Source organism: Rattus rattus, chromosome 2 (genome assembly GCF_011064425.1).
Source record: "Rattus rattus isolate New Zealand chromosome 2, Rrattus_CSIRO_v1, whole genome shotgun sequence".
Taxonomy (NCBI): Eukaryota; Metazoa; Chordata; class Mammalia; order Rodentia; family Muridae; genus Rattus; species Rattus rattus.
This window is the reverse complement of record NC_046155.1, coordinates 215,578,196-215,604,498: the sequence shown is the minus strand read 5'-3', so window position 1 is coordinate 215,604,498 and position 26,303 is coordinate 215,578,196. Positions and strand designations below refer to the sequence as shown.

The window sequence follows — 26,303 nt, the reverse complement described above, 5'->3', positions numbered from 1 at the left end:
GATTAAAGCAAATGAAAACAGTTCTTGGGTATATTTTTTTTTGGGTATATTTTGAAATTGTGTTAATATTACAAATGTTTTTGGTTTTAATTTTATAGATAGTGCTTAATTTTTATCTAAATTACTATAAGTTGAATTATAAATGTCTTAGAAATCTAATCTCCAAATATTTTCTGTTAGTATACGAAATTCCTTCTGGACGTTTCATGAGAGAATTGTGTGGCCACCTCAATATCATTTATGATCTCGACTGGTCAAAAGACGATCGCTATCTTGTTACTTCATCATCTGATGGCACTGCCAGGTTAGTACACATTCAGGAAGTACTTACCAAGTATGTTGTTTGCAGTCAAGGAAAACTACGAGAATATAGAGAGACACATATGCCCTTGACAACATAGTTGTGTACCATGCAGACTGACTGGTTAACAGTAAAACTTACAGCAAGTCATATCTTTTATTTGTGTAATATGTATCATTTCTGACTCTTGCTGTTTTTAAATGATTATATGAAAACTGCTAATTAATATCTTGTAAGAAGGTTAAATGTTTGAGATTTGTCCTATATGCATGTGAGGATTCTGTCTTCATTGTAGGCTTGACATAGGGGCTTGAATCCCCTGGTCAGAGTAAACCAAGTAGACTCTCGGTTTAGCTCCCTAGAGCTTTATAAATTATAAATATTTGTATTTTCACAAGGTCAGTGTTATTTCCTTTTAGTTTAATATGTTTCAGAGTACTTTTTATTTATTGTCTGATTATTCAATTTTCTTCATAGTGTTACTTGAAGCCCAGGCTAGCCTCAAATGTGCACTCTTTCTGCCTCAGCTTCCTGTGTACCCAGATCATAGGCATGGCCAGCACAAGTGATTCAATAAAATGCCCTAAAAGCTAATATTTAAGCTCTATTCACATCTTCTAGCTTTTTAACCTTGAATATTTATGGCAGTCAGAAGATGACAAAACATGATAAAAATAAAAAGTTCCAAGCTGCTCTTATCTATGTCATGTAGATGAGAAAGATGTGTTCTCCACAGCCTGCGAAGCCGTCACCAAACCCCTCGTGAGACCCACACTGACCTCACTCTCCTTTGTGCTGTCTCTCCAGTTCTAGCTTAATGAGCCGTGCCAATTCCTCTGCTTGGGTTCTTCAGCTGGTCACCTTGTCAGCTGCCCTTTCATATAAAATAACCCGTGATCAGAATGTCACCATTGTCATATTTCAGTGACAGACTATAATGGAGGACAATTTACTCCCTCTATTACTCTGGGAAACTCACCACTCCTCAAAATGTACTATGGATATTGTCTGGCATATTTTCTTAGCACAGCCAATCCAGTAACACTAGAACAAAGGGCATAAATTTGCTGAGATGTGACTATGGGCTTTCAGTCCTAAGTCTAATGTCACAAATTGGATCCCCTAGAACTGGAATTACAGAAGGTTATGAGCCACCGTGTGGGTCTGAGAACCTAGCCTGGACCTTCTGCAAGAGCAGCCACTACGTGTAACCTGGCCGTCTCTCCAGCCTCCCTGCTTGTTGATACAGATTATGCTAAATAATACTTTACTATTCACTGTATATTTACTCAATATCAAAACTAGTTTCAAAGTAGATTGTGTCCAAATACAAATAAGTTTTAGTTTTACAGTGTAGGTTACAGTAATAGATAAAATATATTTCATGAGAAATGGCTTTGTAAAAGAAAAGTGAAATAATCTAGTACCATCTTGTATGCAGTCGTCATAACGGTTTTTATAAATAGTAATTTACATTAGTTTACTATAGTTTAGCATTTGCTCACCTAAGATTTCTTGGCTGTGTTCTTATAAAAATGTGTAGAGAACACTGTGCATTTCAGGTCTGCTCCTCTCTCTCCCACTGCAGGGTTTGGAAGAATGAAATCAACAGCACAAGCACGTTCAGAGTCTTACCTCACCCTTCCTTCGTCTACACGGCTAGATTCCACCCCGCCACACGAGAGCTGGTAGTTACGGGATGCTATGACTCTATGATTCGGATATGGAAGGTGGATGCGAGGGAGGATGCCGCCATCTTAGTGCGCCAGTTGGATGTCCACAAGAGCTTCGTCAACTCCATCTGTTTTGATGATGAAGGTATATCACAGAACGTGCTCTAAATCAAGAACAGTTACCTTGATTGTTGATTCCTCTCTCTAATAGTTGATGCCTGTGAGAAATTTGCTGTCTTAATAGTTGTGTATATTTAAAGTTATTTGTAGTTTCGAGTAATGGGATAGATGTGACAGTGAAAGTGTCCTCTTAGTGACTTTAAAGTTCTTCGTATTTATATTCACTTACCATCCTTTCTTCTAAAACTCCCTCCTGTGCAGCATTTCATAAATATATTTATTTGCATTGGTGATTATTATTTTTAGTAATTGCCTTTAAGAACATTTTAAGTTAGGCCATACAAAAATGAAAGGGATGGGGAAAACCTCAGAAGAGTGCGACAAATGCACATGCTGGGTATATTGGTAGGAGCTTTAAAGACAAATACAGAAGGAAATTTGCAGATAATTAAAGGACATCAGCGTTTGAATAATGTAAGTGCCATTTTAAAATAAAACATAGGTTTTTATTGGGTAAGAGAATAAAGAAATTCATCTATTAACTTGTTATTTTATATTATTTCACAGATTAGGTATGACAGCTGCAGTTATAGGTATCTACAATAATAATTTAGAGAAAAATAGTAATACTGCTATGTATGCAGTTCAACTTCAGAGAATCTAACAAATTAGGACGAGTATTCTAATATATGGCAGTACTCACCAGTTGAGTAAGCTCATTCGTAAACTATTAAATTCACAGTTCTAAAGGTCATGTTTGTTAGCAGTGATGTGTCATGTATTCTTACATGGCTATGATGTTGAGTGTTTCTTATGCGTCCCATTCAGTTTTTAAAAACTGGTATGAACACTTGTTACTTATGGTTTTTAAATTCTCTGATTATTTTATATTGAATAGTCACATGACTATGTTTACAATGTGTATTAGAACATGTATTTTTCTAGGAGTATAAATGATTGCAAGGCTAATAATAAGAGCTACAGATACACACTGAGTACCTCAAGTACTTTGGAATAGGAGTGTGTGTGTGCGAGACGCGCAGACTCTGGATAACTAACCTTACCCAGCATGCTTTTTAGACGTGAAGGACTTATGAAAGATAATTAGCATGTAGTGCGCATTCTTTTTTTTACTTTTTAAATAGAAAAACCCTTCATTGACAATTCAGTGCTTTGACTGTGTGTCTAAGTCGTGGCTTCCCTCAACTTCATACCATTTTCTTTATGACGTCTGTGACCCTCTTGAGTGAGTAGCTTGCTGTTTTTAACAGGTCACCACATGTACTCAGGAGACTGCATCGGCGTCATCGCTGTGTGGGACACGTATGTCAAAGTGACTGATGTGCAGCACTCTGTGCGCCACTGGACAATAAACAAGGTACAGAACCACACCTCTTAACTTCCTGCTGACCACAGTCGGGAGCTATCGATCCAGTCTCGTCTTTCTGAGAGGGGACTGGTGTCACCTCATCTTCCTCACTGTGGCTACACTTCTTTTTTTTTTTTTTTTTTTTTGGTTCTTTTTTTTAGAGTTGGGGCCCGAACCCAGGGCCTTGCGCTTCCTAGGCAAGCGCTCTACTACTGAGCTAAATCTCCAACCCCGGCTACACTTCTTTTAAGGCCTTAGACCATTCTAGGCAATGACTGAGCTATAGCCTCACTGCATTTGTGGTCTTCCAAGGTCTGTTCTGTAGCATGGCAGTAGCTACATTAGCTAAAATTCACATTAAAATAGCACATGCATCCTAGTACCACCTGTAAGTGGCAGCAAATTCTGCTATGTGTGTCCTGCTTATTCTCCTCAGTCTAGTACACTCACTACAAACAGCAATGTAGATATGGTGGGGATTGTTATTTAATCACACTATTGCTCCATTGAAATTTGCTAATGAGAGAAGCAAACAAGGAAAAGTTCCTTCTTGGATAGGGTACTGTGGTCTGTAAGCAATTCTGCAGTTTTATTTTGTAGTTAAAAGTGTAAATGCATTGGTAAACTGGAGCTTTTGTTAGATGTTGTGCTGTACCACTGGAGTTTCTACCTGTTACATAGTCTTCTTCATGTTTCCTAATGAATTGAATAGATCCCTTCTTGTTTGAAAACAAAGAAAGAAACCTTAAGAGAGGAAAAAAATGGATTTCTCTGAATTTCAGTTAAATCCAGTCCAATCTATCCAGAATATTCTGTCCTTAGTTACTCTCTTCTCATGTCCAGTTAAAACATGATACCTTAGGATTAATCAGGTAGTCTGATTTTATACATTACTTCTTGAAAAGAATTTTCTAGTCACATGAACACTTAATGGATTGCTAAGTCCATGAAGATACTAATTTCAATTATTCAAGTGTACAATGTAGCATTAGGTATTGGCCTTAAAGTTCTTGTGTTTCTTTGCCTCAATACAGTAACCCAGACACCTGCTTGCCTTTGAAAATCATCATGTTAGCCATGTTTGAAACTGTCAAAAATTAAAAGTTAGGAAGCAGGATCCTGTGTCTTTCAGTAGTGAGTACACATGGCAAACTGGAGACTGGTTTCATGCTTAGCGGTGTTCTGCCAGCTGGATGGGGAGCTGTGGGGTGCACCTGCCTCCTAAACATGGAGTGGCCGTGTGCAGACTGGAGGACTGCGTCTGCCCCGGGTTTCTAGGTTTGCACCCAACACTGGTCCTTCTGTTTTCCTTCTTGCCCCTTTGCAGCTATTCTGGTCGCCCAAATGTCCTTCAGTACCTTTCCATCTCAGATTTTTACAGTTTGGCTCACTGGACTTCTCCCTGTGCTGTCATAGCCACTGTTTGCTGTAGCTTTTAAGAGTTAGTGGGGTAGTGGGGCTGGAGAGATGGCTCAGTGGTTAAAAGCACTGGCTGCCCTGAGTTCAGTTCCCAGCAACCACATGCTGGCTCACAGCCGTCTGTATGGGATCTGCTGCCCTCTTCTGGTGTCTCAGGACAGAAGAATTGGTAGGTCTTAAGAGAACTGCTAGGCCTAGGTCAGCTTGTCCACTGCTGCAGGCCTCAGTCAGCCACTAGGCCTAGGTCTGCTAGAGGAAAACCTCTGCACGAAACTACAAAGCTCGGGTGAGAACGGACGGGTTCCGAGTCCTGCTCAGGGTTAAGGGACTCTCCTTAGACTCTGGACTTTAGCCACAGTCCTGTGGGGAGGCGGCTCTGCTCAGCAGGGCACTCGCATCACTGACACTTAGGGCTTTGGGGATTAGCATGGTTTTCTCCCTTGTGGCAATCCCAAAAGGATCATTGGTAATCATTGTTTACAAGTTTTATTCTGCACATTAAAGGTTATTGTGTGGTTGTGAGAGTACACATATTTAGTAAAATGTTACTACAGTGAATCAAGTTAGCATAGCCCTCATGTTACATTGCCCTTCCAGTTGTTTGTGACAGCTGTGAGCTCTGCACATTTTGCATGATTCAGTGTAATTTCATTACGTGTAGACTTCGCACTGCATACTGAATGACAAGCTGGTCACACTGTGTTCTGACCTAAAGCTTCTGTCTCCCCCACAACCCAGGGGTTCTTATACATTTAACTCTTAGATTCCACATACAAGTATTTAACATGGCTTCCAGCATCATCCCTGCTGTGGCAAATAAAAATCTTTTTGTTTGAGGGGATGAATAATCTTAGAGAGGAAAGAGAAGACATGGGGGTGGATGGCTGCATTTCCTCAGTGCCCGATGGTGTTGACCGTCTGTTCGTGTATCTTCAGCCACCTCAGTGTCCTTTCTGGAGCTATGTCTATTCCATCTTTCCCCCTTTTTTAGCCAAATTATTTGTTTTCCCGGTACTGAGCGTGTGTGTTTAGTGACTGGTCTCTTATCAGGTAGATAGATGGTCTGCAGATTGCGTTCCCAGTGCACCCTGCACCCCTGTGGTTCATGGAGCTGTTGCTTAGTCTCCAGTACTAGTCCATTGGTTTAGTGGACTCCATTTATGCATGTTTTTGTGGGCTAAATTTTTGGCATTGGCTGCTCTCCCCCAAGTACTGAGAAGGCCCACGCTCAGAGCAGCCCCTCTGTTGCTAGCAGCTGCATAGTTTCTGGTCTCGCCTACTCGTATTGTATCCACTAGAAGGCGATTTCATTGCACTGTGTGAGGGTGGTCCTCACTCAAGGCTCCTGCAGATTGGCTCTTAGTGCTGATCTTAAATGGCACCGTGAGCTGCTTATCCTCACTAGCTGCTGCAAGTAACCGTAAAAGGCAGCAGGAAGAAGTGGAGTCAGACTTTCCAAAGACGATTAGAATCTAAGTCACACACTGCAGATCTTATGCCCGGAGCATACTTTCTGAAGGCAAGTGGAGGTTTATGAGGAAAGAGTCAGCTCTCACTAAAACTTGATGAGTCAGTTCTAAATTTATAAAATATTGAAGTTCTTCTTACATGATATAAACAGACAGGGCAGTGTGAGAAGATGCATGCCAAGTACATCTTTTAAGAATTGCTATATTTTGAGAAAGTGAATAATATACAAAACACATAATCACCAAATACAACACTAAATAACAAAAAAATACAATTTGCCATTTTGATTTTTTAAATCTAAATTGAAGTTGCTAAAAATCCTTGTTGCTAAATAATGTTAAAATATTCAGTGTAGTAGAATTGAAATTTTTGGATCATTCTTTATTTTATTTTGTTGAGAAATGCTGTTATATTGTTGCCCATGGTAACCTGAAACTTTCTGTATGCTTCAAACTCATGGAAATCCTCCTGCTTCAGCCTCCCAAGTGCTGGTATTATATAGGTAAGATACTGTTCTCAACTGGAAATGACATTTTAAAGCTAACTTGTCCTTTATAAATGGTGTAGCACGTGACAGCAAACATCAGAAGCAACAGTTTGACTTTCCTCACCATTTTAGGAAATTAAGGAAACTGAATTCAGGGGAGTTCCAGTCAGTTACCTGGAGGTGCATCCCAACGGAAAGCGTTTATTAATCCACACCAAAGACAGTACATTGAGGATCATGGATCTGCGGATGTAAGTACTTAGAGTAAGAGGATGAGAGCTTCAGCTGGTTCTTTTGCGCAGCAGTGGTTTGGGGCAGGTAGTGTAGCCCTACGCACACCGTCTGTAGAGATCTTTCTGTTGCTTCTTGCATCTGAGGAGTGAAGATCAGGGGTGCATGCCATGTGGGGGCTAGGACAGCCCTCACAACAGAGATACTTGACACTGTTTGAGTAGCACTGAGGCTGAAATGAGTCAGTGCTCTCTGTTTTCACAATGAGAAGCAGACACTCACACTTTGACACTGACCTGGACTACAGTACATGTAACTGAAAGAGGGTCTCTGGCTAATGCACCTTTGTCTCTTACTTTGACAAGGGAAAGAATGGGAGATTCCTTACCATAAAAGGCAAGCAGAGTTCGGTAAGGGCAGTGTGCACTGCTAGTATATGTTTGTTGGTGTTAACAACTCTATGTGAAATAAACAAGAGAAAGTTATTTCCTGGTTTTCCTATTGTATTTAGAAATACACACATCAGTCTATAGGAGTTGATCCTGTACCTACCTTTTTTGTGCCATTAGCTCTTCAGCATTTCTGTAATAGCACAAGACCCCAACATGCATACTGTGGGAAAGTGATAGCAGAATTGCCATATCTGAAGTTTATAATATGTTATAACCTTTCACATAACAACAACAACAAACATTTAGATGAAAAATGAGATCTAGTATTGGAATCTGAATATTCTTTTTTCTGTGCATAGTATCCATGGCATGCCAGGTAGATAAGCCAGCTCTCAGTGTGTATGGTATAATTACCGTATATATTACAGCAACAAGGTGACAGTTATAATTCTATTAAAGGTTCTGTTGAAATACTGGCATTTGAATCAGTCTTGAAGGATGGATAGACTTTAGATAGGTTTTCAGTACGGTAAAAAATGAAATAAAATTCTAAGTGGGATAAGTGTTCAAGACAGAGAGATAGCCTGAGCATAGGTTTCTTGACAAGGAATACCAAGAGGGAAGTTTTGAAAACAGAAACTAGGACTAGATAAGGTGACCAAGTTATTCCCTTTTTAGGCCCTATGAGATCATACCTGAGCTCCAGCCAAGGGCTGCTTAAAGAGTCAAATGCTGCTTTTTCTCTCCCTTCCCCTTTTCACGGAGGGGAGAAATAATATACCATATCCATAAGGGTTTGTAGAGGAATGAACTATTAGTAAGCAGAATGCTCACAGCAATAAAAGCACACTGTAAGGGACTCCATAAATGTTTTACTCAGTAACTCAAAGTCTGGAAATCTAAACCAAAACTGTTAATGCACAAACACACACACAACAAGATGGGTAGGAGGAAGCAAGACATACACTAAATGTCCAACACTAGAACATTTCATAAGATAGCTAGACAGTGACACGGTCCCGCTGAAATAGAAATGCATTCTGTGCTATCCGACACAGAGACCCACTCACTGGTGGTGACTTTCTGGTTGAGTGGAAAGAGCAGATTACAGCGCAGTGTGTCTACTTTCTTAAAGATTGTGAGTGCTGAAACAGTGCCAGCTGTTGCTAGATGAAAAGTGTATATATTCATTTTATATTTTTATTATTATTATTATTATTATTATTATTATTATTATAGTTCAGCAGAGGAAAGAAGTTATCACATAAATTAGAAAGAAGCATAGAATCAACTCTCGTTTGTTGACTATCCATCACAGAATGTTTACCATATCATATACTCTCAAAACTATAGTTATTAACTCAAATTCAGTATTTACAAATAACATTTCCTTCCCGCTAGTCCTTTAAGTAGTTAAGTTGAGTTGCATTTGCGTTGTTTTCTGGTTTGTTTATAGATTGGCAGCCAGGAAATTTGTGGGCGCAGCAAATTACCGGGAGAAGATCCACAGCACTTTGACACCGTGTGGGACTCTGCTCTTTTCTGGCAGTGAGGATGGGATAGTGTACGTTTGGAACCCAGAGACAGGCAAGTGTTCATTGGCTTGAAAAGTCCTTTGGTGAGTGGGTTGCAAAGTTAAAAGAATCTGAAAACTACAGCTTTTGGCATTTTTAGAAAAATTCTGACTTTGTGTTTTTAACTATGTGTTTTAAAACCAGGTAGTATATTAGTCACTTTCCTCATTACTCTGACAAAGTACCTGACAGGAAGCAGTTTAAGGGAGGAAGGGTGTGTCTTTTCCTTCGAGGTCCGGGGATCTAATCCATCCTGGCAAGGCTGCTTAGTGGCAGTAGCAAGAAGCAGCTGTTAGGGGTTGAGGATTTAGCTCAGTGGTAGGCGCTTGCCTAGGAAGCGCAAGGCCCTGATTCGGTCCCCAGCTCGAGGGAAAAAAAAAAAAAAAAAGCTGCTGTTAAATGCCGTGCTGGCAATGTGGAAACAGAGAGTGGGGCTGAGGAGACAGTCCTTGATAAAATAACCATTGCCACCTAAGTATGGGGATGTGAGTTTGAACCTCCAGAAACAGGGACACCAAGAAGTAGTGACACTCACTTTGTCCCAGATTACGTGCATACACATGTGAACACACACACAGAAGCTGAATAGACAGTAGGCATAGGACCACTAGGAAACTTCAAGGCCCTCCTCCATCTCCATGAAGGATCCACATTCTAAAACCAGCTGGAGACCAAGTGTGCAAACACATAAGCCCATGGGGGACATTTTACACCAGATCATACAGATAGCTTTTGATAAAATTCAGCTATATTCTAAATATATATTGCATTTGTTCTTGATTGTTTGAATATCATTGTGAACTTAGAATTTCCCATTATAAATCAGGATGTATTCTTTCAAAGCCTATGAGATGCTTGAAAAGTACCTTAAGAGCACTGTAACTCAAGACATAGCACATTGTCAGCTGAGCTGTGACTGTGTACATACATGGTCAACATGGATGGAAAGGTCTGATTGGTAACGAAACGTTCCTCTGAAAGTCTGAGGCCTTAGACTTCTGGCCGACGATCCTAGGTGTCAGAGAGTTCTGCTGATGACATGTTCTAGCTGTTCTTCAGTGAGCCTCAGCCTCTGGGAGAAAAACAAAAGAGAAAATTGAGGCCTTGCTCATTCTCCCCTGACAAGAGACTTTCCTCAATTACAGAATTTTGTAATCCCTCCCCAGTTTTGCTAAATTCTTTGTTAGTTACAATTCGCACACTTTTCTCAGGTCTCCGTCATGCGAATCTCTCTGTTTCCATCAAACACTTCATATGTATTTTGCTCCACAAAACATTGAAGAGGTTGGGCTAAAAACCTGCAAAGGAGCCAAGAGAATGCCAAGTGCATAATTACTCACACAGTGGTTCCGAAACCTACAAGTATTTGCTGCCATTCGAACACTGTGGGCTCATCATTGCTGCAGATGTCTTCAAGGGAGGTGCAGCATAGTCTCGGAGTGGGGCATGCATGGCCTAGTACAAGTTGCTGCCTTTCTTTTGCTGCAGGAGAACAAGTGGCAATGTATTCTGAGCTGCCGTTCAAGTCAACTATCCGAGACATCTCTTACCATCCATTTGAGAACATGGTTGCGTTTTGTGCCTTTGGACAGAGCGAGCCCATTCTTCTTTACATTTATGATTTCCAGGGTGAGTCCACTGTCACTGCAATGAAGTAAGGTTTGCATTTGTAATGGACCAGGAATCAGGAGCACTATACAATCTATTAGTAATTATTTCAATTAACATCGTCTCTTTGAATGTACTACATAAAAGAGCCCAAAAGATGGCCTAGGCTGTTATTGGGATGTTTGAACATTTCATTGTTTCCTGTGCAGCCTGAGCACGGAGTGTGGATGTTAGCAAAGGCGCACACAAGGCTGCCTTAGAGAACAGTTGATCAAGCGCTTGCCTAGTGTAGAAGCCGACCACTGTGGGAACGAGAGTGTCAGCAGTTTAGACATCATCTGTCGGGTGTTGGTTTGAAGCCAGCCTTAGGCTACATAAAATCCCGTCTTAAGAAGAACACACGTGACTGTGCTGTGTTGGATGTCCATATAAAAATGTGTTGGACTCCATATAAAATGAAGTCCATATAAAATTAGGGCTCTGTCAACTGAACCTCGGTACTGAATGCTGCACAAAATATGGATTAAGCGTTTCAGGTGGACAGCGGGATTTTATTTGGGCCTTGTTTGTATGTTAGGAATTTGTTTGCTTTGGAGGTCTTTATGTGTTTTGGATTTTTGTTTTGTTTTGAGACAGGCTCGTTGTAACTCAGGCTAACTGTGCATGCATTGTAAGTTTCGGGAGCCTTGAACTGGGGGCAGCCCTCTGTTTCTGGCTCCCAAGTTTTAGGATTCCAAGTATGAGACAGCAATCTGGCTGAAGCTAATTCCTTATTCTGTGATTTTATTTTTTTAAAGCAAATAGTTTTGGTAAGTTGTAGTTAGGAAATTTCTAATATAAAATATGGACAAATTTTTAACTGTAAATGAAAATGGAATCTGGCAAAGAAATCAACTGTTTTCAACTCTACAGTTCTAAAAATGCTACCACTCTAAAAATGACAAGGATGATAAAACTTTGGGTCTACTTTTTAGGAATTAAGATGCATTTTAAGAATAATTTGGGTTTTTGTTGTTTTTTAAATATTTATTTTCTATTCTGAAGTTAGTATTTTTCTTTTATAATTGCTCAATCTTTCTCAAAAAGAATATTTTATAACCTTCATGTATTAGCTGTACAGAAATGAAAGGTCTTTATTAGTTTCTCTGCTTTAGTTGATTATGACATAACATGGTTCAGTATTTTTGTACATAGGATAATATAAATGTATGATGTTTATATGCATTAAGCATACAATTGTATATGTAATAGTAATGTAGCTATGAGCAAATATGTCAAAGAAATAACAAAGTTAAATTTATTCAGTCACTATATATTAACTTATCTAATGCTCTGATAGATGTAGACAATGAGTTATCATAAACCTGAAGGTTTTCTTCATGGTGCAGAAAATAGTACACATTTTCCAATGAATTGTCTTAAAGAATGCAGAAAAAGAAGGCTTATCTTAATGGTCCTTATAGAGAAGAAATGATTACTTCAATTTATACTTAAATTTATGAAACGCTGTTGCTAGTGGCCAGATTGCGGGGCAATGAGCACATTTCCACTCACTAGTGACTGTTGGCAGAGAGGCTGCTACCCTGCTACAGAGAGGACTGAGTGAGCCCGGTCAGCCAGTGCCCGGTCCTGCCCCACTGTAACAAGGACCTGAAACAGTTATTTGCCCTGTTCCAGTTTTCCCAAAGACAAGGAGACTTACAGCCCATTGCTGTAGAATTGAAACTATTCTCAGGAAAAGAGAACACAGTTATTGCCTCAGACTCTCAGGAGATTTCACAACCATCTTCATTCAGTTTATAATTTGCTTTCTTTTAGACTTTTGAAATGTTCAGTGCAAAAATTAGTTAAGTTGTGCTGTGTTTTGTCTTTAAGTAGCTCCCAGTGCTAGAAGGGCTTCTTGTCTGGAAGGAGCCGTGGCTTCAGCTGGGGCTCAGGCTCCTGTGGTGCTCACTTCGGGGACCTCGCTCAGGCCTGCTGCCCTTCTGGCCCTCCAGTCTGTCATCTGAAAGGTACTTCAGGAATGGTGCCTGCCCTGCACAGAGAGTTCCAAGGACTCTCACCCAGGGGCTGTGGAGGAGCTGTGTGACGACAGGCGCTCTAGCAGAGGGGCCAGAATGAACACTTGTTCTTAGAAAGCTCATCTCCCAGCACCCAATCCGCCTTACAGGAGTCCGTGCTGTACCGTGCCCACAAGCACTTCTCCGTGGGATGGAGACGCTCATGCTTCTCCCTTCCTCCATTACTCAGCCTTTCCCATCTGCCTACTAACCCGGACGGATGCCGCAGCAGGCCAAGTGCATTACAGCATTTAGCACATACGGTTACCTCGTGTTAGAGCCACATTGTTAGATGCAGAAGCGTGGGGTTGGGTGAGCATCTCAGAAATGATGACGTGAAATTACTTACTTTATGCAACACTTTTAAAACATTTTTGATACAATGCATATACCTTACCCAAAAAAAATTTAAAGCTCAGAGTATTTCAACATATTTTCCAGACTCTTTGTTGCCTATTTTTAAAAAGGGGAAGCTTAGTAAAAAGTAAAATAAGTTCAAGCCATCTAAGACTTGGCACAGTTCTTTTTAATGATATAAAACAAATGAGAATTATTTCAGTCTCTGAGTGTCCTACTCATTGACTACAGGCCACAATCAATAGTACAAATAATCAATCATTCTTTATTAAAAATTTTAATATTTAACCTATTACAGTTTTGCCCTATATTTTATTTTTTAACACATGGATATTTTGCTCAAACTGTGTTTTCTGAGAATGAAGTTCACATGTGGTTTTCCTGAGTTTTAATGATATAAAGTTCAAAAGAAACAGAACAGCTAAGTTACTTTTAAAATAGCTTCTGAAATATTCAAGGAAAAAGAAGCAAGTTCAATTTTTTTGTGAGCTAAATAAGCTACAAATGAGACCACAGTGGTCGCTAAATGTATCAGTCTTCTCTCAGTTCCAGCAGATTCTGTGAGAGTCAGCAAGCGCCTCTCCTGCCGAGTGTGTGTTCAGCCTGTGGTCTCTGAGTCCCTCATTCTACTGAATTTTTGCTTTTTTTTTTTTTTTTTTAAAAAGACGTGTAATTTTACTTTCAGAAGGCAGTTTTATTTGCCTGATTTTGAAAGGGTTAATCATCTAGTAATACCAAGTTTAGTCACAGCCTACCACAAATAATGTGCACTGAGGGTTCCCACAACAAAGTACTACTCAGAGAAACGGTTTCTGCTGAATTAACTCTATGAAGCCAGACTTCAGCAAGAAATATTTTGTTGTTAAACAGTGTTTGTCTACTTATGTCTCTAGGATATTTTTGTACATTTAAGAATAATTATAGTACCTAATAGCACTATGTATTAAACACTATATATGTTTAAAATGTTTCACTATGGTTTTATGACATAAATGTTTTCAGTTTCACAGGATCAGGAGTTGAATCACTGGAGACTGTTTTTTGTTTGATTTGGTTGTTGTTGGTTTTGTTTGTTTGTGTTCTGTTTTGTTTTGTTTATTTGAGGCAGGGCTTCTCTTTGTAGCTCTGGCCATCTTAGAACTCACTCCATAAGTCTGGCTGACCTCGAACTCGGGGATCCACCTGCCTCTGTCTAAGATTAAAGGCACGCACCACCACCACCCAGCCAAAATTTGTACTCTTACTTGCCTTCTGAATTTATTAGCAAATGACCTGCTATATTAGGTTTCGAATGGTAAAACTTTTCTCTATAGTATCAGTTTCTCTGGAATATGTAATTTCTGTGGTGTTTTTATACCTTGTAGGAAGCAAAAATATAGGCTTGTTCATTTGTTTATTACTAGCACCTAGTCTGAATGCTGACATATATGACTGTGTATGTCGTATGTTAAGTAGGGTCATGTCTGTTTGGCAACTTCTCAATACTGCTGACAGTGGGCAATAAGCCTGAGTTCTCACTAGGTGGCAGTGTCCCTTTCTGTGGCAGGACAGACCTTTGAAGAAGGTCTCTTGAGCTGTAAACCCAGACCCAGTTTACCTGCTCACTGTGGGTCCCTCATGCTGTTTACAGAGGTGATTACCAGAAACCTTTAGCAAACTAACAGACTGTTTCTACAGTGATGGTATTGAGAACTAGAATCCAGTGATCTGGAAAAGATCTATTCAGAAATAGATCAGTGATCTGCTTTGTTACCTTGGTAGCTTTATTTTTACACTTTTGCATGCTCTCCCATAGTTCAGAGACATATACACCTTAAGTTCATAAAATTTTGTTAGAGCCAAGCATGGGGGCATATGCATGGAATCCCAGTATTTGGAAGGTAGAGACAGGAGGGTCGTGTAGCCTTGGGTACACAGAGCTTCCATGGCTAGTGTATGCTAGAAGAGACCCATCTCTCCAGCTGCTAATCACCTATAGTGTTTATAAGTGCCATGGTTAGCGTAGTTCTTGTGCAGTATGTTTGCGTTAAGAACTGAAATTCTTACAGAATAGAGTTATTTCTTAAATTTTATAAAAATATAAAATGGCTTCGTTAGTAAATCTGGGGTTATTGAGAACAGTGGCAGTCCTAGCTAAACTAACATCAAGTACTTTCCTGTAGATTGGAATACTTCCAAAATTCTGGAGAAAAGTCCCATTTCTGTCACTATTGACGGATGGCGAAGCCAAGGCACCACAGAGGAAAGTGACTCTCCTGGGTTACAGAGGTGTGGGTAAAGCTGCCATTTGGCTTCAGGCTGTCTGACGAATGTCTCAGAGGATAGTGCTAGGTGATTAAATGTAATATCCACAGCTTATATGTCATTAATGTTTTCCATGTATGATTAAAAGCCCAATTCGGATATCATAAATCTCCTCCTTTCATGAAATTACATCATAACAGGTAGTACTGATTGTAGGATGGAGTTTTCAATATTGCTTTTTACCTGAGTATAAGAAATTAAAAACTTAAGCTGCCATTGATGATGAAGGCCTGACAAACCCGTTTTCCTGTGTTCTGAAGTACGTACTGTTTCCCTCACAATGGATTCTTGGCTTTCAAAGCCCAGACCACTAAGTGACTAAGGAGATATGAAAATTTTCATGTACATGATGGCCAGGAGTATAAACAAAACCTATGAGTCCCTCCCCAAGGCCTTTGTATGTGTACATGTATGTGCTCTAAAGTACAGTGAAAAGAAACCATGAACCATGTAGCCCAAAGCAGACAGCAGTGTGGCAGGAACATCTGCAGAGGGACAAACACTCACTCCATCCAACCCTAACACGGTTTCCAATTTTACATGCATCTGCTTTCGAAGCTGGGAAATAAGCATTACACATGCTTTACTTACTATACCTGCATATTACATGTAATAATAAACTGAAACCGTAAAGCAAGATGCGAAGCCTGGGAGTCCATGAGCCAGGCTGCAGCAGAGAACCCTAGAGGTTTTCCTCAGCTGAGCAGTGTCATGTGGATAGGAAGGCAGCCAGAAGGGAGCAGCACTTCCTGCAGGGGATTTGTGACAGCCTGCGGGGGGGGGGGGTGTGCTTCAAAACATTTTGGTGTCTGACTCCTTTCAAGCAGATACAGTTACCACCTGCAAGTTGTTGATCCTTGTGCACTCCTCTGCCATGCCACGTAGCTCCCTGCAGTAACTGGTTCAGCTCTGCGAGGAGTGTTTGTAAGACATGCATGTTAGGATTTCTCAAAAAGAGATGAAAGGGTGTGGATAAGAATATTAAAGCTGTGAGCTTTGAACATAGCAGGTCAATCAGATCTAAGTTTTAAACATACAGATTGTATTGGTAGGAAGAACAGTGATACAGTGGGGAAATAGGGCTGTCCAATTGCAACATGGTCTCTAACCAGAACCTAAAAGTAACCTGGTAACCTCCAGATGGTTCCAGCTTGAAGGATAATCTAAAAGTCCTCTATAGCCAGCTATTTTACACGAGAAAGGCATATGTCTTAAGCAGATCTACTGGTGGGTAGTGGGGGGAAGTGAAGAGCTTACAAGCAGTTTCTGTTTCGAGTGTAATCTTTGTACACTTTGTGAATATGTCTGCAGGCTGTAAAGGTCCTCCCCAGAGAACTAGGGGTGCTAACAATGCAGTAGGATGCTGATTTGACTGCAGAAGTCCACATTTTTATATAAAATGTGAGCAGGGCACCATAGAAATAAATACCATAGTTTGTGGTTTTGTTATTTTACTCCACTGAGAATATTTTAATTCACAATACATTGTAAAATATATCTTAATACTTAATAACTTAAAAACATACTTAGTCACTGCTTTTTTCTGTTTTTACCAGTTAAAAATTCTTTGAAAGAGAAAACATTATACATCTTTAATGTATCATAATACTTTAAAAATGCAGTGTGATCAAAACTACAGGAGAAAATGTAGTTAAGTCCTGTTAACTTATTGCTGACGCCAGTATGTGTGTATCCTTGTGACTGCTCATCCACTCAGGTTAGATGAAGTTGTAGTTCACAAGTACAAAAGCGCAGAAAACCTGAGAAGTCCGAATGCCAGACTGTCCTTAGATGCAGCTTTACACGCAACAAGAAAGCAGCTGAAGGTTGGAAGCACAGTATTCAAAGGGAAGAATACAGAAATCAAGAAGCATGGTTTCTGTTGACTTCTCTGCCCTGAAACCCACCCCCACACAGGCAGAGCTTCCCAATCCCATACCCAGAGCACTTTCCTCTGGTTGTTTTTCTACAGCTTTACACTTGCTTACCTTTTAAAGCTATCTTTAAATGGTTGAAGGTGAAGTAAATGTTCTTGTTACTTTGCAAATAAGTCCAAATTAAATACAAGAACATTAGACACACACACACACACACACACACACACACACACACACACACACACCCTCTATAGGGAGTGGTGACTTTTGCACTGAAATAGATAATTGGTATGGAGAAGTGCCTGTCATTGACAGTTGCTGTAATTCGTGGCTTCTCTCAGGGCTCTGCCCTCTGGACTCAGCCAGCATGGTCTGCAGAGAATGCTGGGTATTAGCTGGCTCCTCTGTTTACATACATGAAGTTGTGTGTAAATATCAAAAGTCTATAACTTTATAGGTGCTGTATCACATAGATGATTTATTACTTTAAAAACCCCAATGTTTCATGCTCATTAAATATGTTAGAGCTTGGTATGGTGTCTCATGCCTTTAATCTCAGCATCCCAGAGCCTGGCAGGTCTCTGTGACATCGAGGCCTCTCTGGTCTGTGTAAGAAGTTTCCAGGACAGCAAGGTTACAGAGATACTCAGTCTGTCTTCTGTCTCTGTCTGTCTCTGTGTCTTTCTGCATCCCGTCTCTCTCTCTCACACACACACACACAGATAACTTATTTAAATAATTTTACAGAATAACTTGTATATGATTAAGTACATACCTATCTTCCCTATTTTGTCTGTTAGGAAAACCTGTCTTGAAGTATACCTGTCAGTCAGACAGTAAAAATAATATGTTTTTATTTGTGTTCTTACTACTATTTTCTTCCTTGTTCGCTGCAGCTACATGGTTCTTTTGTGACTTTCCTAGAGTAGCTCTGGGTTCCCTGCTGCTTTGACCTTCTAAATGGATTTTGTGGGTCCCGTTTGCATATCAAGAATAGTTAGCCCTTCTGTCATCCTCATCATTTGCTTTGAGTCTTTGTGTAACAGCTTTATGGCATCATTTACATGCAGTAAGCTATGCATTTTAAACATATGCTTTGATAATTTACCTCCTTGCAGGAGCATCACATCAAGTCTCAGAAGTGGGCATTCCCGTCATCCTTCAGTCACTTTATGCCCCATTTTAATTGCATCCTCTTTTTATTCCTCGAAAGTACTATAAATTAGTGTCCATGTTCTAGAACTGTTTATAATAAAAGATACTCTATACACCATGAATTCTTTTATGTCTTCATTTTTTTTTCGTGCTTAATTATTTTGGTGTTCATTTATGTTTTAGCATCTATCAACAATTCGTCCTTTTAACTGCCTACTATTACTCCATTCAAGAGACTCACCAGTGTGTGTGTGTGTGTGTGTGTGTGTGTGTGTGTGTGTGTTGTCTGCTGATGGATATCTAGCTTATACCTTTGCATATAAAGTTTACCTGTGTGTGTGTGCCTGCGTGTGTGTGTGTGTGTGTGTGTGTGTGTGTGTGTGTGTGTGTGTGTGTGTGTGTGTGTGTTGATGGGTATCTAGCTTACGCCATTACTTGCAAAGCTGCTGAGTCTTCATGTTCAAGTTCATGTTCGAAAAATGCTTTCATTTCCCTTACATAAATTCATGAAAGTGAAAGGTCAGGATCGTATTGGTGATGGATTTCCTTAAGCCAGGTTAGGCATGGTAGTACACGTGTAATCTTACTACTTAGGGGACCCAGGGAGGAAGATGGTTAAGTGTGAAGCCAGCCTACACCCTGCAGAGGCTGTCTGAGGAAAACCAAAAGGAGCATTCCCCTCAAGTGTTCCAGCTTCTTCATGTCCTTGGCAGACCGGACATGGCAGAGGTCTCCACGTTAGCTCTTCTAGCAGCAGGCTTGCTGCTTTGCCCTGTGCCCGAGTCGCTCTTCCCTGCTGACTCGTGATGCTTTCTTAGGCACCTGTCTGCCATCTTTGGAGCTTCTTCAGAACTTGTTTACAATTGGACCGTATTTTCCGCTTCTTGTTGTTGTCATTTAAGTTGGCTTCTTTTCTGTGTTTGGATGTGAGATCTACATGCAGCTGTGCTCAGGCATGACTGACAGATACTCCTCCCAGTGTTTTCCTGTCTTCTAATAATTTTAACACTTTGAAGAGCAGAACACTAAATTTTTGAAGTACAGATTATTAGTTTGTTCTGCCCTGGATTTTCTTTTGCTTACTCTATATTCCCAGAATTGTTTTCCTGTGCTCCATTCCTGGACTTTCAGAACTCTATGTTTTATATGGGCTCTCGCCACAGGGCGTGAAGTATGGATTAAAATGCATCTGAATGTCCAGCCGTCCCCGTACCACTTAATGGAATATGTGTTATCATGGTTGCCTTAGTTCTTGTCTGTATATGTGCTGGGTCTTATGTTCTGTTGGTCTGTTTACCATATGCAGACGGCTGACTGTGTAGCCATCCAGTTACTTCTGTATATTCATCTCACGTCTGTAACCTAACCGAAGTCAGCGCCTAGGTCTAGTGGCTGATGTGGTAGTTTTCTGCTGGTGTTTTATTATTTCCTTCAGGTATTTTTACAGAGATATAGAGCTAGTACTTTAGAGCCACTGTCACCTTAAGTTTCATTCCCCAGATGCCTCATTTTTCTCTCATGGCTTAGCATGTCATAGAAAATATCTTGCAAAGAAATCGGTTCCTTTTTTCCCCTTTTCTGTATTTTGTTCATTATTTGGTGATTTTTGACCAAGAAAGTAAATCTGGTTCCTTTTATTATATTTTTATCCAGAAATATGAAAACTCATTGCCTGTCATTTGCTTTTTAATATATATCATTGTAGGCTTCATTTGTTTAAATAAAGATCAATCCTGTTTTGTCATAAAAATATTGGTAATTTTTGACCTTTTTCTGACTCACATAACCGTATAACGGAAAGTCTGTGAAATATAGCAAGTGTGTTTTTCTGAAATACACACATACCTCACCTCACCTCATTTTTCTGTTTGTAGGAGTAGACAGAATATGATGGCTTGTTCCATTGATTTAATGTTCTTCTGTTTGTGTCATTTTCAGAAAGCCCAGGAAATCATTTTTAAATAATGTTATATATTTTTCTCCTTTGGGTCAGTTTTTTCAGATTCCTTTATCCAATCAAGTGAGAGAATGTATTCAAGCATCTTATGACTAACTAGTAAAGGGCAGAGAAGATGCTGTTCTCAGCACTGGTCGACACTGGTTGACACCGGTCGCTACCATTATCAAAATCAACACCATTTAAGCCTGTGTGTCTGTCTAGGTATTTAATCCAAAACAAAATCATGATAAGAAACAAAGCTGACTACGAAAGTGCTTTTTCATACAACATCTACAACACAGAAAACCAAGGCATTGTAAATATCTAGTGACAGAGAAAAGCGTTTTAAGATTATGATTCTTAGATATTATAAAACATGGTCGTTATAAAAATTTGTATTTAATTTGTTTTTAAATTGAGAAATTTTTAAATTATACTTTTAGTGGTTTGCACTAAATAGCTATGTGTATAATATTTAAAGAGATAGAAATATAAAGACAGACTTAGTACATGGGTTGCTAGTGATTATTTTTGTCCTTTGTTGTGTCATTACTAGGCATTAGAAGTATTATGTGTATGTGTAGAAAAATGTATTAGGTTTACCTCTCAATTTGCATTGCCTTCAAAGCTCAGTTATAGAATAGCCTGTTGTAGAATTATCAATTTTCCGTGGTTTCATGTCAGTAATTTTTCATCTTCCAGTCATGTTGCCTTCTTGTTACTTAGCAATGAGAAGGTACTGTCGAGCTTCTGGCTGCTTGTTGTTTTCATCCCATGGCTTTAGTATTTGATTATCTCTTTGCTGTGATTATCTGAACTAACTTTAGATTCTTTTTCTTTCTAGTGGCCCAGCAGGAGGCTGAAATGTTGAAGCGCTACAGTGGGACACTCCCGCTGCCTGGGATCCATCAGAGTGAGGATGCTCTATGCACCTGCCCTAAACTGCCCCAGCAGGGCTCTTTCCAGATCGATGAATTTGTCAACACTGAAAATAATTCATCAAGAAAGATTCAGCTTGTGAAACAGAGACTCGAAACTGTCACAGTATGTTTTTTCTATTTATTTAAAATTTTTGGTAGTTGAAAATTTAAAACCATTATCATTCAATAAAGATTAACGTAAGGAAGTTACTTAATTTCTTCCAGTGAGATTTACTTTTATAGTTCTTTCCAAGTACTAGTTTTGAAGCCATAATATTCACAGCATACAAGCTAGATTTTGACTAACTTACCATGGTGTCAGGACTTACACTTTAAAGACCAACTCATAGTGTTCTGAGCCAAGTAGTCCTGACTAGCAGTTGTCACATGAGTCGTCACCGTGGGCAGGCTGTCTGTAGGTCACACTAGGGTCATCAAAGGCAAGCGTCTGCAGGTGTCATAAATTCTCACCTACAGTCTCTTTCTCACTGCCAGCATTTCCAGAGAATGCTGGAAGATCAGGTAGTGTTCAAACAGGATCTATTACTGCCCGTGCATTTGAAGTCCTCTAAGTCTTTCTAAAAGATGACTTTGAGTGTCTCTTGAGCTTGGTGGACATCAGAGTCACCTAGCTGACTTTCTCATGTCACTGACTACCAGGCTCTGTCCCTAGATTTTGACTCCATATATCTGTGAGTGTTCATTTCTGGCAAGTGTCCAGGTGCCAGTCAGCGCACTCTGTTAGGACAGCCTGGCTCAGTCCCTAGCACATAAAGCGTCACACACTGGTAAGAGTGCTGTTTAGAGCAGCTAGTCACTAGCACATGAAATGTCACACATAGGCATTTTGTTTCCTCATCCATACCATCAACTTCTTGAAGGCAGTTCTGATCATCTTTTTAATGGAAAAAGAAGGATGTCAACAGTATTGAGTGGGTCTGGATAATTGCCCTGAGAGTCAATAAAAACTGGACAGAGGGACACCCGATTCCACTACAGCTCGGTAAAGCTACATAATAAGAATGGTGTTCCCTTAGAAATGTCTGGGTCATGACCCAAAAACTGTAATTCATTCTTGGTACTGGAAGTTTTATTCGGAAGATAATGATGTCTGTTGGGGTATCGTTCCCCACCTTTTATGGAAACCTCATTTAAAGTCCATTGATACATATGTACACATTTTAGAAAGTTTCTACATACCTACATAAGTAGGCTTACTTATGGCTCTTTAAAAGGGCTTAGCATTAGTTACCCCTCCTCATATTGCCCGCTCCACCTTGCCCTCCCATCTCCACCCCACCTAACTCCCCTTTTCTGATTTCTATTTTATCCCTTTGAACACCATATTCTATTTCCTCAAAAACCTCCCCAGTCCACATCTATCTACTTAACCTCTGCTGGTATTCTAAATGAAGCTTAAATACAGAGCTGCACCAAACCTGCTGGGCCAACCAAAGTCAGAACATTCAAATGGATTGGTATTCGCGGAGAAATGATATTCTTATTTAAAGCAAGAATGCCTTAAGTAGATGTTGTGAATTACAGGACTCAGTGGCTGAAGTGCTTCCCGCACAGTCATGAGGACGTAAGCTTAGTTCTTAAACACCCACAGTAAAGCTGGCATGACCGTATGTGTCTATCATCCCAGCACTGAGTAAGTAGAGAGCAGAGGGTCCCTAGAGACTGCTGACCACCTAGCCTTGCCAATCAGTGAGCTCCAGGTTCAGCGAAGACCCTGTCTTAGAAAATAAGATGGAGAGCCATGGAGGCAGATGTCTGCCATTGACCTCCGAACTCCAAGTGTACACACAGGTGCACACATCTGCCTGCAGATGTGCATAGACCACACACACACTCTCTCACACACACATACTCTTGCACTCACACATACATGCACTCACACACAGGCGTGCACATACACTCACACCCACACACATGATTGTGTACATTAATAAGAAAAGAACAATACAGGCAAAGCATATCAGAAACAATTTAGATTATTTTATAAAATAGAATAACATAATTTTTGTCAATGAGTAATCTGAAAATTTGATTTAAAAAGAAAGACTTCCTGGCTAAGGTAAAAATAAAAAAATAGATAAATTTTAAAACTCTACATTGCAAATAGTAATATGGACAGTTGATACTTCAACTCTCCGATTAATAAGGTAAGATGGAGAACTAATCCGTCAGCATGCCTAAGAGTGCATGTGAAGTAAGAATGCATTGTGAGTAGCTCTAGGGACAAGGCCTTAGTCATCAGCGCACGGGTTCTAAGCTCTGCCTGCCTTGTGACTCCCGAGGCCTCATTTTCCACATGTCTGAAAGTGAGGACCCTGATATCCCTCACCGTACTGAATTTTAGAGATTCATAAGGATCTCATAGGGATGCCATTCTAGATGAAATGTCTCATTGGGTGTCTGAGATATGAATGGTAGCTATCTGCCAAGAAATATTTCAGCTACCCTTAGCCTTCTGCAGGTGGGCCAGGAAAATAAGAGATGAGGATGAGGACAGTCTTGTCTTACCAGATATTTAAATATGTCATAAAACTGAAATAATAAGGTAATGTAATACAAGTTCACAAGACTAGATATTTTAGAAGGGACAATAAGCACCATAATATTAGGAAACATAAATATAAAGTAGCTGAAAAATGTACATGTTAAGCCATGCGTGCAAATAAAATCTCACTAACCAGAAGTTAAGTGTGAGCTTAATAACTATGGAGATGGGCACAAAGGTCAAGGAAAGATCACTTGTCTACTGTGCCAGCAGCCCAGGGTTCAGTCCACACTACCCCACACACACCCCAAACCTAGGACTATGTGCTGCCAAATATTTCTCCTATGTAAGTGAATAAAAGACTTGTTCAAATAAAATTAGTAATTTTTCCCCAAAAATATTAATAAATTTTAAATTTCTGTCTAATAAATATAAATGTATATATGTGTATCTATACACATATATACATATATGCAGCAAACACCAACATGCAAAAATGTCAGCACAAGATGTATTAATAAAATGGTCTCATTAACTTGTGAAAAAGAAAAACAGTTAACATTAAAAAAAATAATAAAACCTCAAAAAATGGGTAAAAGAAATGAGCTTATAACTTAGGATTTCTTCCTTACCACTGATTGCCAAAGAAGCCTCACTGGGAAACAGTGAAGAGGGCGCTTTGTTGATGTGCTTTGCCTTTAGTGTAGATCAGGAGGCTCTCTCTCTTCTCAGAAAGAGAGTGCGGGCTAAGAAGCTTAACCACTCTTAAAAATATCTATCTCCTTTGACCCTGGCCGTTTAGCTAGCCTTTGCCTGGGGCTTCTTGAGGAGTGGAGCACCACAGCCTTGTTCATAGGTTGTTGCCGTTCCCATCAGTCTGCACTGAGCCTGGCAGTGCTCCCGCTCCTCCCCGCTCCTCCCACTCCTCCCCGCTCCTCCCCGCCACAAACCTGGACTGCCAGGACTGACCCTGCGCCTTGTTCCTGCATGTGCTTGTTCTGCCCTCTTTTTCTGCCTCAGAAGGTGCGTTAGGGTATGAAGCACACTATTCACGGGTTCAGATTTAGTTGCAAAGTAGAGGTTTGTGTATTTTGCTTTTTCAGTGTTACTCAGTTAAAACCAAGACTGTATGACTTTATATTTGTTTCAGTGTTTTATTTCTTATACATTTTAGTGTTTTTAATATAAGCAATCAGATGTGTTCCACATTTTAGAGGAGTTGTAATAGATATGTTGCTTTTTAAAAATTAGAGAAAAAAATGCATGTCCAGTAGGAGGTAAAGGACTGCTTGTCCAGTATTTGTTTGACCAGGTTTTTATAGACACAAGAATTACTGTGCCCTGGGCACTGACCCCTGCCTCCACTCACTCCTCAGGCAGCAGCTGACACCTCAAAACTCCAAGCTTCCATAACATGGTTTTGATATTACTTTATGTCTTCAGATAAATGAAAATAAAACAAAATTAAATGTAAAAGAAAATAATGTCAAAAGATATTTTTAAGAAATTAAATCAAAGACAGGAGAGATAAATCAATAACTTTTATGAATGAGAATTTATATTTCCTTAATTATTCAGCTTTTAACACCTTTTCATTTTAAATTAGAGAATATATATGCCTTGGATTGATATAACAGTTATCTTTGGAAATAAATCTTTGACCAGTGTCTATGGCTTAAAAACAAAACAAAAAACACATTGTTCTTCCTGTGTGAAGAGATTTTACTAAACTTTCTTCATGTTATGTATGGTCCATTTTCTATCAATCTGGTATAAAGTAATACAGGAACAAAATATTTTTATCCCACCTTTGTCACAGTGCCTTTTCCCTTGTTTCTTGTAATTATATTTTAGAAACCTAGTCTCTTTATGAGGTCCTCTAGTTATAGAAGCTAAAATATTCAGCATAGCCTTTTGTTACTAAACTATGAATATTTTCTAATAGAACTCGGGCTTAAGGTATGGTCGGTGTACATTTCAATTACACGGTTAATCTCATCAGGCGCTTCGTGGGTGTTTATTTATTAGGAAAGGACATAAATGTAAGCGATAATCTGGTCCTTAGAGCCTCGTCATCCAGCCATAATATAAACCATTGTTCCATGGTCTGCAGACCTGACTACTGATCCCACAGTTAATCCTACTCCTCGCTTTTTAGATTGAGAGATTTGCCCTCATGACTACGATCACAGTTGCTTAGAATCTTGGGTACCTGTCAGGAGTGACCAGTCCAACAAGTAGTTTATCTATAAAACCAAATCTATGAGAGACTGTCTTCTGATGACAGGAGACCCTATCTCTTCAGTGGCTGGACCACTCAAGACTGCCCCCATTAGCCTGAGCCCAGCTTAGTCGTCACAGGGAGTTTGCCAGCTAGAATCATAGAAGCAAGAATAGAATGACCTTACGAATTATTTATGTCCATTTTCAGAAAAGGTGAATTTCCTTTGCAGAAGCAATTCATCTTGTAGAGATTAATGATAAGCAATATGTTTCATCACTTCTCATCATAATGTATTTCTGGCAATTCTGTAAGTGTTC

The 26,303-nt window shown here is 39.7% G+C and overlaps 1 protein-coding gene across 5 annotated transcripts in view; it reads left to right on the top strand.

Moving 5' to 3' along the window:
* Positions 1-26,303, top strand: part of Ahi1 (Abelson helper integration site 1) — a 132,361-nt gene that overhangs the window by 21,563 nt on the left and 84,495 nt on the right. For all 5 annotated transcript variants that reach the window (XR_004386990.1, XM_032894927.1, XM_032894926.1 and 2 more), the window contains 7 exons: positions 181-304; positions 1,890-2,119; positions 3,366-3,472; positions 6,972-7,090; positions 8,919-9,049; positions 10,525-10,665; positions 21,181-21,380. Coding sequence is in view for 4 of the 5 variants with exons in the window: in XM_032894927.1 (XP_032750818.1) it covers positions 181-304; positions 1,890-2,119; positions 3,366-3,472; positions 6,972-7,090; positions 8,919-9,049; positions 10,525-10,665; positions 21,181-21,380 (1,052 nt within the window). In the remaining variant the exon portion in view is untranslated. The remainder of the gene's footprint in view (positions 1-180; positions 305-1,889; positions 2,120-3,365; positions 3,473-6,971; positions 7,091-8,918; positions 9,050-10,524; positions 10,666-21,180; positions 21,381-26,303) is intronic.